The 18855-nt window shown below is 42.8% G+C and overlaps 1 protein-coding gene across 2 annotated transcripts in view; it reads right to left on the reverse strand.

The window, feature by feature from the left end:
* Positions 1 to 204: 204 nt before the first annotated feature.
* Positions 205 to 18855, reverse strand: part of SLC17A5 (solute carrier family 17 member 5) — a 31655-nt gene continuing 13004 nt past the window's right edge. The window contains exons 3-11 of one of the 2 annotated variants that reach the window (XM_066609617.1): positions 16274 to 16507; positions 14514 to 14601; positions 13381 to 13467; positions 11701 to 11819; positions 11101 to 11259; positions 8993 to 9125; positions 5036 to 5183; positions 2332 to 2422; positions 205 to 428 (exon numbers count right to left, since the gene is read on the reverse strand). In XM_066609617.1, the coding sequence (XP_066465714.1) occupies positions 291 to 428; positions 2332 to 2422; positions 5036 to 5183; positions 8993 to 9125; positions 11101 to 11259; positions 11701 to 11819; positions 13381 to 13467; positions 14514 to 14601; positions 16274 to 16507 (1197 nt within the window). In that variant the 3' untranslated portion in view covers positions 205 to 290. The remainder of the gene's footprint in view (positions 429 to 2331; positions 2423 to 5035; positions 5184 to 8992; positions 9126 to 11100; positions 11260 to 11700; positions 11820 to 13380; positions 13468 to 14513; positions 14602 to 16273; positions 16508 to 18855) is intronic. The other variant, XM_066609623.1, reaches the window with a different exon arrangement.

Consider the following 18855-nt stretch of genomic DNA (forward strand, 5'->3'; position numbering starts at 1 on the left):
TCCTAATTGCTACATATTCTTACTTCAACAATAAGGCTTCCTTTTTAATGCTTTAATTCAAACTTAAAATTTTAAAAAGTCAAAATACATTGATTAAAATGTGTCAGGTCTTTAGATACTCAACACCAAGTAGAAGTATTAGACCCCAACTTCAATCAAGTCAGTGAATTCGAAATGTGAAATGAGTTCTACCACAGCAGGAAAAGGTTACAGTACATTTTGCAGGTGTCATGTGATAGGCTTTCCAGGTCATATGATTGTAATGCACAGAGTTGAAATCCCATACTCCTTCAGTTCCTATGCAAGTGGTAGCCATTGACTGCCCAGTCTTGCACTTCTCCACTGCTGAACAACGCAAAGAAAATGGCTCCAAATAAGTTAATGGCAGCAGCAATATAGAACACAACTTGCCACTCTCCCACAGTATTCTGGCAAAAGAAAAAGACAGAAATAAGATGATAATCAGTGACTGCCACCATACAAGAATGAACAGCACTGTAGTGCAAGTAATGTATTATTTTCCCTTCCTGCTATTCCTATTTCTCCCTTACTACTGCTCATTACAGCTGGATTCAAGAAAATCCTTTCAGGCCCCGCTTCACACACCAGAATCCATACATATCCGAATTTAGCTCATATGACATCCTGTCTAACTAAGAACATTGACATTTTCAACACTCTTAATAAGGGGGAAGGAGGTGTATACCTCAGAGATCACAAAGCAATGTTCAACAGTAGCATCACTTTTATACTGAAGTTATGAGTATGATGTCCATTTAAGACAGCCATTTTCAACCACTGTGCCGTGGCACACTGGTGTGCCTCAAGTGGTCCACAGGTGTGCCACAGGAATTTGAGAAAAGGTCATTTATTAGTAGGGCCAATAGGGATATGAGGCCCCCACTGGCAGCATGGTGTGCCTTGGCAATTATCAAAAACCTGATGGTGTGCCTTGACAATTTTAGTGCCTGGTCAGTGTGCCGTGAGATGAAAAAGGTTGAAAATCACAGGTTTAAGATCACAACATCTAATTTAACAAGTTGCATGAAACCAACCAGGAAGGATTACAATGACTTTAGTCTAAAAAAAACTTGAGACTGCAGCTCTATACACATGCAAGGTCCATGTAAGCAGATGCCAGGGGGTGTGTATCTTGATTCCTCTAGCTATGTATCTTGAATGGATCAAAAGGTTGTGACAACTTAATGACACAGTCAGAATGCGACAAGAGAGGAAATTATGAGCTGATGGGAACAAAAGAAAGCAGCTTTCTTTGTTGTGTGGGGGGTTCTTTCTTCAAGGATTTGTCCCACATAAGGGTTAATTTACATTGTGGTTCCATGTGGTTCTTCCTCCTTTTTTTGTGATCTGCTTGTCCCTGGGCTATGGAACAGAGGAAAAACAGGCTGTCCTCATTTTGTTTTAGCTGCATTTAAAGAGGCATGAGTAACTGTTGTGTTGAACTTGGGAGGGTTACTATGGCAAAGCTGATGAAGTAATAAGCTAGAGCAGAGGTTTTCAGATTGGGGCATCGTGATGCCCCAGCCTGAGGGCCCTGGCCTCTTTGCCCTTACAGGGCAGGGGCAGCCAGGAGGCAAGGAGGAGGCAGTGGCACGATCCCCAGGACCGTGCCGCTCAGGGGGCTTCAGGGGCTTGGCTGCACTTACCACAGCCTCCTGCAGCCTCCTGGGGGTGCGGGAAGCCATGCACGGCTGTCCGCAGGGCTCCCTGAGGATTCCAAAGTGAAAGTGGGCGATTGCGCCCTGCCTCCGCTAAACCAGAAGCTGAATGCGATCAGTCCACTTTCACTTCTGACGGGGCTGCAGGGACTAGTCTGCCCTCGCCAGTCCCTGCAGCAGCATCCTGGGGCTGTTGGGAGCCCTGCGCGAGCCTCTGCACGGCTCCCTAGGTTAGTAGCAGTGAGAGTGGAGCGATCACACTCCACTTCTGGTTTTGTGGAGGCAAAGCGTGATCGCTCACCCTGAGCGGCGCGATCCCTGGGATCGTGTCGTTGCCTTCCCCCCACCCTCACTGCCTCCCCCCCCCCCGCCAGGACTTACTGTGGGTTTCAAACTCTGGGAGAGTTTGAAAACCACAGAGCTAGAGCATATGGTTTTTTAAAATAAAAATTGATTTTTGTGCAAGAAGTCTGAGAATAACCTTTCTGCTGCATGACATGTAACTGAATACTTAGTACAGATGTACATGAAATATTCTGGCAAAGAAAAAAGGTTAACATATCCTCTTAGTTTTGTTTATTGAAAACTCATAACCAATAATAAAGGCATCCGTCAACAGTTTCAGTCTTTAAAATGACCAGGAATGACTTACACTATGAGTTAGGCTCTTAGCAACAAGTGGTCCCACCATTCCTGGGATAGTAGCAAATGAATTTGTGATTCCAAGGAGAATACCAGCATATCTAAGAAAATAGGGAAGACTGTTACTGAAGCCACATAGCGCTTTGAGCATCTTCCTAGCAAATTCCCTCCGCAACATTTAGAACACAGCATGCACATTATATAGAACTAGACACCGATTAGACAGAGCAAACATTCTCAGCACTATCCCAACTATTTTGGCACCCAAAGCCTTGCTGACATACTGAAACGAGAGTCATCAGGAGGAATTTCACACATGATTCATCCACTTGTCCAGCGGGGATTAAGAAAGCTTCCTACATGCTTGTTTCTCAATAAAGTATTTACAAGGAAAATAAAACCTAAGCACTAAGCCGCTGGCATTTTCCCCCTGGCACTGGGATTCCCTGTATGAGGCAAGTGTAGCCCTCCTTCAAGTGTGCATGTGCTTACATAAGGAAAATATGGTCTGTAAGAAATGGTAATGTGACGGCTTGTTATACCTGTTAGATTGAATATATGGGCAGAGAATGACAGACACAGAAGACTAGAGGCCAGGGACTAGGGTTCATTCTTGCAGATTACTAGAAATGCATTGCAGAATATGCTGGTGGTTTCTACATAGGGGAAAATGAAAGCTACACCCAGACAATCCCTGTTTTGCCACATTTTGCTGAAGAAATGATCATAAAAATGTTTTTTTTTAAATCACATTCCTTAGAACAGTAAGAGAGGAGCAATTCTTTCAACAGCTTAGCAATAAATAAACGGAAAAAGCTAGTTTTTCTTCTCACTCAAAAAAAGATGCATATCAACTTTGCAATGCTACGCTTGCCCCCTTTTAGCAAAATCAGTTCTGGAATCAATCTGAACATACATGAAAAAATTGCAGTCTTTGCAGGAGAACCAAACATCCTCCCACCCCCTCCCAATACTATTTTTGCAGTTTAAAAGTTGGTGCAACACTGGGCAGAACACCAGAAAAGTTTGGACAGGTGCTGGCATTCTAGGGCTACTGTGTATAGGATTTGGAGACCTGGAAGTAATCTTATTTTTTAAAAAGTGGGGAAATTTCCTCTGAAGTTGGAAGGATTCACACCGATACAGCTTTCGATTAAGAAGAAGATGGGCAGAAGTTTGAATACACTTGGGAACACCATTTATATTTTATAGGCTTCAGTATATGAATTACATATTCCTTCGAATAAGGAAATGACATTTATATACCCTTAACCAATTTGGTAGTGCTTAAAATTAATGACTTTATGAAGATAAATGCCAAAGGATAAAAGCCTCATAGGACAGATAAATTTACAACAACATTCCGTAAAACCTTTAATAGTACATTTTATCCATGGAATGTTAAAATACTGCAGTGACATTAATACACACCCTGAGAAACAAATGTATAAAGTTCATCTGGGCTCTGCTGGGAGAAGCAGTTCCTGATCGTTCCTCTCAGTGCCCACCTATGCAAGCAACTCTAATAGCATACATAACAAGAAAGCACTAATGTGCTCCAGAATACTAAGGTCTAAGAACAAAAGCAGCCAGAAAACAGTCATAGCAGATTGACAGCCCAATCCTGAGCCGCCCAGTGCGTGGGGCTGCCGCGGTGGTGAGAACAGCTGCCGTGGAATCTAGTACACCCTGGGCAGCTGCCACCGCCTCCTCAGGAGAAGGGGACATTTGTCCCCTTCTTGCTCTAGTGTTCCTAGTGCCTCCTCCTCACCTCCTCTCCTACCTACCTACCTACCCCACCTACCTCTCAACCACCTGGCAGTTTGGGCTACTGCTGAGCAACAGATCACTAGCTTTCTACCTGGTGCTAGCCCAGTGCTGGCTGGCGCTGGGCTAGCTCTGGCAGTGAGGGCTTGCAAATGTGTCTTATGGGACATTTGTGACCATGCACACTAGTGGTGAGCCGGTGTGCACTGCTTAGGATTGGGCCCTAAGACAGCAATCCTAAACACAATTACTGGTACATGGGAGTAAATCTCACTGAATTTATAGGACCTCACTTCTAAATAAACATAACTGTTAAAGAGACAAAGTAAAAAAAAATAGGTTCAGTAGCCAGACTGCAAGGAAGAGATGGGGCAGAGAGAAGATGGATGGAAAATTCCTTGTCAGATTGGAACTAAGGTAGGGTAAGCGAGAATGGGGTCTTCAGGGTGAACACAGCTGTTTCCTCAAGCACAAGCCTGCAACACAGTGGCAAGCCCCCCTCCTTAATCTTAGACTGGTATAGAGTGGTTTCTGGGTAACTGTAGGCCACTCATCTCCTCAGTTGCTTATAATGTTGTGAACACACAACTATCCACCTTCTCAGCTCCTTTCCCCACCCTTTTTGGGTTAACTTTGGCAACAAATGTTTTAGTGAAGCCAATTTTCAGGTCATCACACTGCAGTTTTGGTGTAGTGCTTTTATTATTTTAGTAACGACAATAGCAAAATAATAAACATTTACTCCGTGCTGACAACATGCAAAGATGCAAACACTAGCAGAACGTATGTGGATTTGACCATAAGCTGCTACAACAAACTGTTTCAAAATGCTCTTCTGGTCCCACTTCATCAAATCTTACATTAATCTCACTAAAGAATGAGTCCAGTTCAGTTTTCAGGCAAGTTTATGAAATAATATAGTTTTAAATGTTTTTGTTAATACTTACGATGGTGCAATATCCAAGTGGTTGATGCTATAACCCGAAGTAGAAAATCCCCCTAGTGTTGTTGAAATGGTAACAAATGCAACAGCTAGCTCATAATTGCAGCCTATAAATCCAGCTGCTACAAGGAATATTGCAGGCCCAATCATTCCTTAATTAAAACAAACATTAAGAAATTACCCTCAATTTATCTTTTGCATAGTACATTGTTAGCTTTGATTCTTTACTTTTTAATACTAGCGGTACTCTACAACATTTGCTACATGGATCAGTAAGACAATAGAGGATTCTATTACATAGCAAAGAGACACTATTGCTCATCACTGAGCCCTGCCATTACATGATTGTAAAGAAAAGAAAATACAAAACTTTCTGTTAACATTAGATCTAGTTTTTTCAAGCATTCAGGCTGCCTGCAGCCTGCCTCCAAGTCACTCTAAGCTTATATGCTTATAGTGACCTGTAAAAGGAAGAACCTGGTAAGGTTCTAAACAAGGTTAATGAGCATGGGCGGAAGGGCGCAGGGACAATAGAGATAGTGTTCCCCATATCTGTAGTTTCTGTATCCATGGGCGGGGGGGGGGGCTGGCTGGAATGGATACTCAGTGGATACAGGGGCATGCCTGTACTTCATGAAAGTCCACTGCAGCCTCTTCAAATAGGCAGAGGAACACAAACAGGTTGGTGACCACACCTGGAGTATTGCGTCCTGGTCGCCACATCTCAAAAAGGACATAGCAGAAATAGAAAAGGTGCAAAAGAGAGCGACTAAGATGATTGCTGGGCTGGGGCACCTTCCTTATGAGGAAAGGCTACGGCGTTTGGGCCTCTTCAGTCTAGAAAAAAGACACCTGAGGGGGGACATGATTGAGACATACAAAATTATTCAGGGGAAGGATAAAGTGGATAGAGAGATGCTCTTTACACTCTCACATAACACCAGAACTAGGGGACATCCACTAAAACTGAGTGTTGGGAGGGTTAGGACAGACAAAAGAAAATATTTCTTTACTCAGCGTGTGGTCGGTCTGTGGAACTCTTTGCCACAGGATGTGGTGCTGGTGTCTAGCCTAGACGCCTTTAAAAGGGGATTGGACAAGTTTCTGGAGGAAAAATCCAGCCATGATGTGTATGTGCAACCTCCTGATTTTAGAAATGGGCTATGTCAGAATGCCAGATGCAAGGGAGGGCACCAGAATGAGGTCTCTTGTTATTTGGTGTGCTCCCTGGGGCATTTGGTGGGCTGCTGTGAGATACAGGAAACTGGACTAGATGGGCTTATGGCCTGATCCAGTGGGGCTGTTCTTATGTGACACAGGGCCTGGTCAGCAGCATCTAGAACCTTGGAAGCAGTCAAGAGTTGGGAGATATGCCTGGTACTGTGGGGTGTGAGAAAAGGAATGGGCAAGTGCAGGTGAGCGTACATGCATCTTTGAGAGCACAGATGGATACTAAGCATTCACAGTGGTGTGTGGGTTCATGTTTACACAAGGAGTGCCATAGCCCAGTGGTATAGAAGCAGATGTTTTCCATGCAAAAGGTTATCTATGGCATCCTAGTTAAAGGATCACATAGGATCACAGCTAGGAAAAATCCCTGAGATCCTGGAAAGCTGCTGAAAGTCTAAGTAGACCACAGTGGGCTAGACAGATCAAGCATGTGACATTGGTTTAAATAGCTTCCTGCGTTCAACGGACCTAGCACAGGGTCAGTTCAAGACACATGGGGTGCATGTTGAACGTGTGTATTTCCTCCCGAACACCCCAAGCAGATGCACCCCATATGGCTGGCTGGTCCCTGGCATGAAAAGGCTGGAATCTATAGATCCAGATTCCAGAGAGATCCCTGTCTAGAAATCTCAAGGACTGTAAACTGATAACACGTACTAGAGTAACATTATGAAAATCATTTTATCTGTTCCATTTCATATATGGTCCAGCCAACCTTGCATTATGAATGATACTATGCATGTTTACTTGGAACAAAATCTTATTGAGTTCATTGGAACTTATTCTAAGTACATGCCCACAGGATCCCAGCCTATGTAAGATAAGCAAGTAGTTTCACGTACAGCTTTTAAAATAGCATCAAATCCGGACTCTATTTTTTAAAAAGTATTAATCTCAAGCCCCCTTTTAATGCTTTCTTATGGATTGGGTAGTATTATTGGTTTACTGTGATAAAGAATTGGAAATTCAAATAAAAAAAAGTTGAGTGTGGTTATTCTATCGCCACCTACTGTACAATATACAGTATATCACTGCAATACTTAACACATGTTTAATTCTTGTGCAACTTTCTATAGGGTAGAATCCAAGCAATTAGAGAACCAGAAGCTAATCACAAAGAACATACTTTTGTTTTTTTTTGTAAAGAACAATTACAACTGGGTAATGAAGTCACCAGAGTAAGGACTGGTCAGTTATACACTTTTAAGTTCAGGCTAGGTTATATTATGACTTGGTAGCTGAAGGCAGCTGTGTACAGGACAGAATGAAAGCAAGAGCAAGAGAACCGGTGATTAAAGTGCAGGCGTTTCCCCATATCCATGGGGGTTCTATTCCGGAACCCTCCCAAAGTTAAGTATAACCACAGATAGGAGTGAATGCCTTCTCCCCCCCATCCTCCGAAACCAAGACGAGCTCTGGTCCCTTCACCTCCAGAGGATCCTCTGATCCTACAGAGGTCATGGACATCTGCCGCAGCCTCTGCCAGGCTCAGACTGAGCCTTTGTTTTAAAAAAGCAACTTCTAGTTTCTCAGTGAAACTGGTAGTGACGTTTTTAATGCCCTATAAAGAAATTAGGAGGTCCGGGGAACTTTCAAGACAGCTACTAGCTAACAGCACTGTCAGCCGGAGTGCTCCTAAAAATATTTTCCAGCTGCTAGATTCTGGACCTCTCTCGCTATTATATTAAATTATTTTGTTCTGACAAGGACCTCCCTTTTGGGATCTGCTATTTTTATTGGATTTTATGAATGACGAGAGGATTGCTTTGGATTCTAACAGCCACTGGAAGCACTGCACTCATCTCCTCAGCTTCCATGTTTCATCAGGGGAGAGTCTATGGCATTTACAAGTACGCTGGGAAAGACCTCTCTCTGTGGACCCTGGAGAGCCCATTGCCAGCAATCAGCGGATAGTATCCTCATATTCCCTTCCTCTGAAGCAAGGATTCATTGTGCTGCTGGGTGAATCATTGCTCCAGTGGAAGGGAAACTGTGGATGTCACCAAAAGTAGAGTTGGATGGGACAGTGGTTTGACATGGTGTACAACCTGCTTTCTTCAAAAGCCCAGGGCATAGGCATGTCCTTTAAAAACAAACAAAAAAACCACACACAAGCATGATATTCTTAGGATACATTCGTTCTAGAAATCTACGGACATGCAGCACACACAAGGCCAATTTTGTGGCTCCTAATCTCTCAACACATGCACAGTATGCTGGGAGGTGACTGGACTTCTTTTCAGCAGCCACCTGGGCCTCAGGAAGGAGGCTAGCGCATGTGATACAGCAAGTACCATGGCTCACCATCTAGTTCAGGCCTGGAGAACCTGCAACCCACTAAGCTGAACGAAGCTCACTAGTCTGAAAAGTGTTGGAAGGCTCCATGCAGCAAAATAGGTTATCCAAGCCCTTGTTAAGTCACAGTTCTTGACTTGGTGGGCTGCATTTGGCTTGTAGACTATAATAAGATGTGCAGGAATGGCCATGTTGCTACTGAGACCAAGAAGTGTAAACAAAAAACCAACCAACAAGAGCTGGGTACAGAAATGGTAGCTTTCTTTAGAAACAGAAAAGTTGGAGTTTAAAATAAGCCTGTATATCAGTCTTAATGTTAAACTACAGAAAACAGATAAGGTAGTTACTAACATAGGGCTTATTCCCATTTGCACAATCTATGTTCTCACTGAGAACATTAGTTTAAATAAAAACCAATAACAATTTTTCTTCTTACCAATCATTGTAAATACTCTGCGAACACACACAGTAGACATATTTTGCTTTTCTCGTAAGTAATCAGCAATTTGGCCGGAGAGAATTATACAAAGCCAACAACCAAAATAAGGTAGTGCTGATAAAAATCCATTCTGGGGAGACAAAGAAAGAATATATTTTTGGGGATGGTGGTGAGGAGCAGTTATTTAAAAGCTCTTTTGACTATTCTGAGAGAAGTGATAAGCAATGGTTAAAGCTAGGATGTATCACTAATAGAGTCAGAGTGGTGTAGTCATTTGGGAGCTGGATGTAGACCTGGAAGATCCAGGTTCCAATCCCTGCTCAGCCATGAAGCTTCCTGGGAGACCTTGGCCAGACACTTAGCCTCAATTATCTCACAGGGTTTTATCTCACAGGGTTTTTGTGAGAACAAGAAAGGGAAGCCGCCTTGCAGGAAGGATGGTATGCAAAATAAATATATTTAATAATAAATATATTTATTACTTCTCTTTCATGCCTTTATGGTAAACAAAACAATTAGTACAAAAGTAGCAACACAGTCCAGAAAACTAGAGTGTAAAGACATAGAGTGTAAAGATATGCCTTCATGTCCTTATCCTAGATTACAAGACTTGAGTATTTGGTCTAACAATAATAGATAATAATAATAAACTAGAAGTTCAACAATACAAATATAAAATAATATATTTGCCTGTTCTGGGGCGGAAATAGCAGCTGTGCTTGAATCTTGTTTTCCTAAGAGGCAATGCTTCAGTCTCTCACTGTGCTGTGGGCAATTCAGACTGTGGTAAAATGGCCAGCCCTCATCTCTGCTAAGTCTAAGGACAAGGAGATAAGCAATCCAGACAAGGCAGAGGTACTATTATTTAGCGGAATGTTCTATTGATTTGAGAGAGGGTTTTCAGGTCGTCCTTGATGGGGTTGCATTCTTCCTTAAAGTTCATAGTTTGGGTGCTCTTTGATCTAGGCCTTCTCCTGGAAGCCCAGGTGACATCAGTGATGAAGAATGCCATTTGTCAGCTCCAGCTGATTTGACAGCTGTAGCCTTTTCAGCAGAGGCTGGATCTTGGTTTAAGCTAGCCATGCTCTGGTCGCCTCCCACCTGGACTACTGCAGTGTGCTCTGTGTGGAACTGGCCACAAAAAGTGTTTGGAAACATCAACTGGTGCACAAAGTGGCAGCCAGCCACAGTGCTTACCAGGCCTGCTTGGTGGGATAAGATCACATCCCCCCAATTCTTTGTAAATTTCATTGGCTACCAATTCTCAGCTCAATTCAAGGTGCTAATTTTGACATATAAAGTGGTTTGAGACCTGCCATTAGATACCTCAAGGTCCATCTTCTCTCATATGTGTTTTCTCATATACTTCAGTCATCGTTCGAGACCTTGGTCTAGGTGCTCTTGCCTTCTGGAGGTAAGTCATTTTCTTGTTGGTGGCATGGACCATGTGGAATGCCTTCTCTATAGAGGCCCATCTAGTCCCTAGCTTACCTTCAGAAGATTGGTTTTCGATTCTAATTTTGGAGAGGGATGATGTCTGGCAGGAGGAGGGCAGGTGATATTGTTGTGTTTTTCACCTGTAAATTTTGGCATCTTTTTGACGCCCTTTAATTAGTTTAAATTGTTTCATTCCATGAATATTTGCTATTATTTTTGGATCTTTCCTGACTGGAAGTCATTTTTGGTTGTCCCAGGCAAGAAAGGTAGAGTTAAAAATGTTCAAAAAATAAAAAAACAGCAATAGTAGCATCAAAGATGCAGTTTGTGAAGATTAAAAGTTAGCAGATTTGAGAGAGATGCACTGCCTGCCTACATTCTAACCTGTGCAGAAAGCGAATGGAGGTAGGCAGCCCTCTCTCAGACCTCTGAAAGAGAATCTCCCCTCATCCTTTGTGCTTAAGGTCACAAAGTTTCCTTAATCTTTTCTTGTCTTCTCTTATGTAACGGAATGAACTTCAACCTCTTTTATAATTTGGCAAACTAGGATTACAATTTTTAATAGTTAGCCGCAAGTCAGTACTTTTGTTAGCAAAAGCAGTAAAAACCAATGTCACTTGATGTCCATGCATGCCCTAGGAAACTTCAGAAAACAAAGAACCTCTTACCTCCTGTACATCAAATCTTAGAATCTCCTTCATATAAGTAGGCAACAGAGTAAGGAGGGTATAGAAAGTCCAATTATAAGAAAAGTGAGCCACAACAATAGACCAAAGTGGAAGAGATGTCAACATGGCTTCCCAAGGCACAGATTTCTGCGTAGAAAGCTAAAGAGAGGGATAAAAGCACAGAGATAGTTTAAAACTTCATTTCTTAAAAACAAAAAAGCTGACTTGCAAAGATCATTGTCCTTATTAGTCAGTACTACTAGAACTCAACATAAACATAATAGTAGATCCTCATGGTAAAGGGATCAAGAATGAGCCATGGGATCATGATTCACTATGCATCTTTCATCCTGCATACAAATTTCCCTGATCCAAAATCATGGTTTGTCATCGCCTGTTCACCAACATGGCGAATACACACACACCGAACTGCTTTTTAGTGATTGAAACATTGGGCATTTTCATTTTCCTCTTGTCACCCAAGTGCTAAAAAGTTACTGAAAAGGATTCACTTGACCTTCAAGCACTACAGTGGATATATATTACCCCAGTATTTCAATAGCAATTAAGAAAAAAAAAGCTTTGCCAAAACTTTCGTACCTGATCTGTAAGGGAAGAGAGAATGTAATCCTTTTCTGCCTGGGAAATTCTCCTGTGGGTTTCTGGTGTATCACTAACCATAAAAATCCAGAAGAGGAACCACAGCACACCTAGTGCACCTTATTATGAAGGAAAAATAATATTTCTGGTTTAATTGAAGGGAAGGTCTTTTCTGAAACAATTAAGATTTACATGAACTAAAAAACAAAGCACATTTGAACCAATTCTAATGTAAAAATCTGAAACTGGATTGTCACATACACCTAACAAGACAATTCTTATAATGGAGAACTCATTCCAGCTAACTTTTTTATGTGTGCATATCCATATGAATGTCAAAGCTCATGTGAAAACTTTCAGAATCATCCTCAAAATGCATTCTACCACTACTGACTAATATTAGCTTTGCATATAATTTCTAGGTTTGTCAGTTACAATATGGCCCTGGAAAGCATAGGCTTGGTTCAGATGTTACATTCCCATTTCTAGTTCAAAACAAACACCACTTGCAGGACTGGAAATGATCAACAAGCTCAAGTGCTCCTTCCGTTCATACGCTTGGTTTCATAGAAGATTTCCTTGATTGTTAAACCCCATGATGTTTAAACCACAGAACAGCCATTTGAGCTCTTCCTTTGTGATCTTAGTGCCCAATCATGAGCCTTGCGTGCCAGCTCACTGCCGGCGCACACTGTTGCAAACATGCCACAAGGCACATCTGCAAGCCTTACCATGGGCCCAGTGACAGAGCTAGCCAGCTCTGGTGTTGGACCTGCGGTCTGTTGCCTGATGGCTCATCTTGATTGCTGAGTGGTAGAGAGGTGGAGTGGGGGTACAGGGGAGGCAGGGAGGAGGTGTTCTGGGGTGGGGAGGAGGTGTAGCAGGGAGAGGGAGTGGGGAGGGAGATGGTGGGCTCAGTGGAGCTCAGCTCCACTGGATTCAGAGTCCTGTGTCAGGACACGTGGCTCAACATGGGACTCTGATTCTGCACCAACTCAAGAGCCACTGCAGAATCGAGTAGCCTCACCGCAGGGCTACTTCCTTTACCTGGGGGAAGGGGATGAAAGTCCCCTTCCCCCAAGGAGCCAGAGACAGCTTCCCGATATGTTCAGGATGCCATGGCAGCCATTTTCGGTGCCGCGGCAGCCCCATGCGCTGGGCAGCTCAGCACTGGGTGGTTAGTTTGTAGGGCAAGTTCAAACAGTTTCTTGGTTTAGAAATCATGCCAAACTGGGGTTTAACAATCCAGGAAATCTATGAAGCTGAGCTCTCTGTGTGTGAATGTGTATGAATGGAAGGGGGGGAAAAGCAAGCTCACTGATGGAACCCTATCTATCAAACTACAGGTTGTTAGACTGGGAAAGCAATGTCTGAACCAAGTCTTACATAAGCTATAAATACAAAAGAGAGTCAGAGAGCTGTTTACAAAATGATCCTATTTAGTGAAAGAACTGGGTTGTTTTTATAAACACACACCTCCACCCCAAACTATAAACTTTTCCTCATTGGGAGGTCTTAATATATTTTGTTTCTTGACAAGCACACACAGTATTCTCTTGACAAAAAATTCACCAAACCAAGCATAATTGTACAAGTATTTTTATTTATTTGTGATAATCAGGTGCAAAATGTTCTACACAAAACATTCAACAGGATTACATTTCCAATAAGAATACTTACCAAATATGTAGAATACATAAATCCAGTTCATATAAAAGCAGATCAAGCCAGACAACGGAAGAGACACAACAGTTCCTAACTGTGCACCTAGAATTTAAAGTTTGAAATTTAATATTTATTTCTCACATTATACCCTCTGTCCAAGTTGTTCAGGTCTATGAATATGGATTCTCCATCCATCCCAGTTTATCTTCAAACCAATGCTATGAGGAAAGTCAGCTGAGAGAGTGTACCAGCCCAACATAACTCAATGAACAAGAAGGATATGAATGCAGGCCAGCCTGGTTCAAGTCCTACACCTGGGTGGGGGAAACCTGCAGCCTTAACAGCAGGTTTGGGTACCAGCTGTGGCCTTTTGCTTATTAGTTGGTAAATACAGGGGGACCCCCGTATCCGCGGACTCACTTATTTGTGGATTGGGTCTGCAGCCCCTCCACGCACACCCCTCTATAGGTGAGGGAAGTAGAGCTTCTGGTCCTCTGAGCCCAGCAAAAGCTGCACAAATCTGCCTGCGGCTTCTGCTGGGCTCATAATGAGCCCTAGAATTTTTTTTAATGACTACTGCTTTTTCATAAAACTGGAAGCGACGTTTTTCATGCCTTATAAGGCATTAGGAGGTCTGGGGATGTTGGCTCACCCTATGGTTAGCTGGCACCTATTCCTTCAGTAAATCCCCCAAAGCCCCCCCCCCCCGGTCATTTTTTTACTGAGCACACAGGTCTAGCTCTTCCAGATCTTACAAAGAGGGAGTGCTTCTTTGAATACCCTGTGAACTTTGGCTCACCTTGTGGTTAGCAGGCACAGATCCAAGGGGACATACTGGCATCGCGGCAGCATTACCTGGGAGCAAACACTCCCTTACCCTGAGGAGACTCACAGAGCTGGCCCAACACCCATAGGAAACAGCAGTCGCCATTTTGGCGCTGCTGCAGCCCTGGGCGATGGTGAGCATGGGGTTGGGCTGTTAGTCATGCTAATGACTGTGCACACAAAAATGAGCCATGGTTTTGGACAGCCATGAGAGTGCAGGGGAAAAGTAGATTTTATTTTTTTTTATTTTTGGTGAGAGAAGAGTCAAGGAAAGCCTGACATCACATCTGCACTGACCCACATGGGCATCTTATAAGTCTCACCTGCATACGAAATACTAAGAAGTTTACTGCGTTCCAATGGAGGAGCCCAAGAGGACCACATGGCATGCATAGCAGGAAAAGTGACACCCTAGAAAAGAAGTTTGTTTTATAGCATAGTATAGGTGAACATTTTACATCCATGAAACTCCTCCCTTCAGAACAGCCTGAGAAACTACTGGCAGCATTAACATGAAGCTATTTCTAGACAACGGTGCATAACACACAGGAAATTAAGCAGAACTAATTTCTTGCCTGCCTCAGCTCTTTAGCTTAATGTGCTTTGTGGGCACAACAATTATGCTGAATTTTTAGTTTCTGCTAAGTAACAGAAAGAAAAATATTTTGACCTTATGAATTTCTCCAATTGGGATAGTCAAATGCCAGCATGCGACAAAGAACAGGAAATGGGGTGGAATAGGGACTTCATTTTGCATCAGGGAGAGTGATTAATAAATCTGAAACTAGACATCTAAAGCACACAACATGGATTCTGAATAAAAATTACCAAATGAAACTACAGCCTCTGCAATAGGTATCAATCTTAAAAAACCTTATTCACCCTGGGAGGAAGCTGAGGGCAGGTCTGTATGTATGCTGCAAATCTGCAGGAGAAACACAAGCACAGAATGTGGCACCATGTATGGGATTCATCTACCTAAGAATGTCTCTTTTTTAAAAAAGTGATTTTCTAGGCCTTATGTCTGGGAAGACATGCCTGAAGTATCTGAGCTCTATCTCCTAAATTCACACCAGTCAGGACAGTGTCTAAATACAATTTCTGGCGATGGCATTTCTCTGTCCCACTGTGCCTCTCCCTACAGCTAGCAAAAAAACAGAATAAATTGAAAAATTCATGAATAAATTATGAAGAATAAGATAAATTATGCAAATTTGCTCATTTGCACAATCCTAACCAACTTTCCAGCACTGGCATAGCTGTGCCAGTGGGGTGTGTGCTGCATCCTGTAGTTGCGGGCAGTCATAGAGACCTCCTCAAGGTAAGGCATTGCCTTTACCTCAGAGCTGGAAAGTTGGTTAGGATTGCGCTCTTAGAAAGGTTGCAGAATTCTTAGGGCAGAATTTGGATTGTGTTGCACAATGTTTTAACATTTTTCCAGTGCAAAGTGAAGACATGTTGTGTCTATGCAGTGGACATTTTTCACAATTCTAAGGTTTTAGGGCTCCCACCATTCTCTCAGCAAGTTTAGTCCTTCCACTCTTCCCAAGTTCTGCAGAGATCATCTCATCAACTCTGCCCCATCCCTTCTTATCAGCGTCTTCCACTGCACTCCTATTTAACAAGGTGTGTTACAATCTTTACTATGCCCTTGACTTCATAACAATGCTGCAGGACAGGTAATTCTGCAGATTGGAACACAGGCTGAGACAGAGAGAAAGCAACCTCAGCTCTCAGATTGAAATTTCTGTCTTTCTCTACCAAACTGCACTGATAGGCTAGATGAGGACTCCCATATAATTATGCCAAGGCTGCAATCCTTGGGAAGTGCTATTAACTGTAGTGGGACTTACTCCTCAGTAAACATGCATAGGAGAGCACTTGTGTATGTCTATGAGAAGTAGGGCCCATTGAGTTCAATGGGGTTTACTCTCCTGTGAGTTTGCATAGGGAGTGATATGGTGGCATTAGCACCTGAAGTAAGGCTGCAAAGGAGTGGGTGGTCAAATAATGGGCTTGCATCACTTCTATGCTCCTCTCCCATCTTCCCAATGTTAACATTAAAGAAGGACGAATAGATTACCTCTCCCAGGCCTTCCAAAGCTCTGACTGCTATGAGGTATCCAACTCCTAAATTGGCTGCTAAAGGTGTAAACAGTGTGAAAACTGAGGTACTCAGGATGCCGAAGCCCAGCAGCATTTTCCCCCCAATCTGACGTGCAAGATATCCACCAGGAATCTGAGTAATGATGTAGCCATAGAAGAATGAACCAAGGATCCAGCCTTGAGTATCTGCATCCCAAGCATACTTTTTGCCCTGAAAAAGGAGAGAGAAAGGGCTCATGGGTCTCATTCTTTTCCCCCTGCATCACAGAGCAAAGGACTGCTCATCGCTGTCCAGTCACCGTGCACCACTCTCTAGGACATTCATTCCCCCACCTACAGAATGGAAAACAAACAATCTTCTCCACTCACACCTGTCCAGGGTGTAGAGAAGTAGGTGCTTGTTCTCATGAGAGATGTGCAGAAAGAGCTCTCTATCAACATCCAAAAAGCAACCTCACCAAGTCACATGAAATGGCTTAATAAATTCCAGCCACTATGCTGCCAGGAATTGTTTTCGCTCCATTTGCCAATTCAGTCCTTGCATGCTAAAGAGAGCAGAAGCACAAGAACACGATATATTGTCTTTTAACGATGAACAACTTTTAGTTCACTGAATAAACAAATTTCTTCCAACACCTTTCTCTGCTTGCTTTTCATTTTTATGCTGCTGTTCCACATGCCTGAGATCCTTTACGAACACCTTACAATACATTCCAAAAACTTAAGAACAGCATTTTAAACAGTATTCTTCATAACAATTCTATGAGGAAATTCATCATACTCTTACTCTCAGAGGGGAACTACAGCCAAACAATAACTTCTTAAATATTATTAGTGAGCTAACAGAAAAAGCATGTGGTACAGTCCTAGAATAAACAGATAGGAGATTGCATGCCCCATGCCCTTTTCACTTGTGTGTGATGAGCTAGCACATGAGGGAGAAGGTTCAGTTGAGGAACCCTTCCCCTTTCTATAGTCACATTTTCTGTAGTCATGAAAATGTGAATATAGGGGAACAGTGAATCATGCAAATGCTTATTTATGTTCCTGTGGTACAGTCCAAGGAGGATAACATATGCCTTTTCTGAACATTTGAATTAGCTCAGTGAGGGCCCAATCCTATCCAGTTTTTCAGTGCTGGTGCAGCTGTGCCAATGTGGCATGCACTGCATTCTGTGGTGGGGGTGCAGTCACAGGTATGGACTCCTTAAGGTATGGAAACGTTTGTCTTACCTTGGGGCTGCACTGCAACTGCACCAGTGCTGGAAAATTTGATAGGATTGGGTCCTGAGCCCACAGATGAGATAGAACAGGACACCATGTTTTCGAGTTCAAAGTTTTATACACTGGCTGTGATGCTTTGAAGACTACAGTATATGCCAATATCAGTATGCACAGAACTTTACCAAGAACAAAGGAATAGATCCCTGCCCCAAGGAGCATACAATCTAAAATATGAGAATGGGGAAGATAGTAAAAGAAGGGGAGAGCATGGAGAGAGGGGAAGAATGCCTTCATTTCCGTCAGTTACTTAGGCTTAGTTACAACAGGCTATGGGGACTAATGGGTTGTGCCAAAGGACCCTTTAACATAAATGCAACAAAGTTTTTCTGTATTCTTTTCTAAACATCAGGAAGATGGGAATGTGCTGCAGGGCTTTTTCCTTTTGTTTTCAGAGCAGCAACATCCTCCAAATCATGGTGCTCTTTAAAGTGCTTAAAAGGAGAAAAAGCTGCTTGTGCTGCAGTGTGTGGGGAGGGGCTGGGTAGGTGATCCTGTTGGCTTGATTGGTCTGGACACCCACAGGAGCTTCACAACTCACGCACTTCAAAGCAAACCAGATGCCAATGGGACTCTTTACAAGTGACAGCATAAATAATGGGTTAAATCTAGCCCTGTGCAAGTGTAATGCAGCCCCTGAAGGGTCACTTTCCCTTTCTCTCTTCCCCTCTGCAGTCCCAACAGCATCTCTGAAAAGCTGTTCTGGAAGATCTGAGAACCTGTGGAAACAATATGCAATACAACGGGGGGGGGGGATTGCCAGAAACCGAGTGGAAGTCACTTCTGCCAGCCCTGTACTGCATCCCAATCTATTTCTGATGGCTCCCATATCCCCAGGAATGGTTTGGGCAGAGGGGAGACTACAACAGTGAGGACAGGATGAGCAAGATACTTTGCAGGAACTTTGTTTTTCTAGCACAGGTCTGAATTTTATTTATTTTAAAACATTTCTATCTTGCCTTTCTCCACCCACAGAAAGGTGCCCAAGGCAAGTCACAATACCCTCCACCCCAAGACAAATTATAAAACAACTAATTAACATGACAGCACAGCTGAACCAGACTGAACAAATCAAAAGCAAAGGAAAAAAACATTTTAAAACATTGTCTAACTCATGGATTCTATCCATTATTTTTTTCCTAGATGTGATATGTAGCAACTACGGAAAATAATTGGACTGGAAAGAGATTAAGGAAATAGATGCAGATGAGAGCATGTTCAGAAAAAAGCATGGAGGAAGAAAAAATTAAGAGGGATTTGATGGAGGATGACTGTAGC

Source organism: Tiliqua scincoides, chromosome 1 (assembly GCF_035046505.1).
Source record: "Tiliqua scincoides isolate rTilSci1 chromosome 1, rTilSci1.hap2, whole genome shotgun sequence".
Classification (NCBI taxonomy): Eukaryota; Metazoa; Chordata; class Lepidosauria; order Squamata; family Scincidae; genus Tiliqua; species Tiliqua scincoides.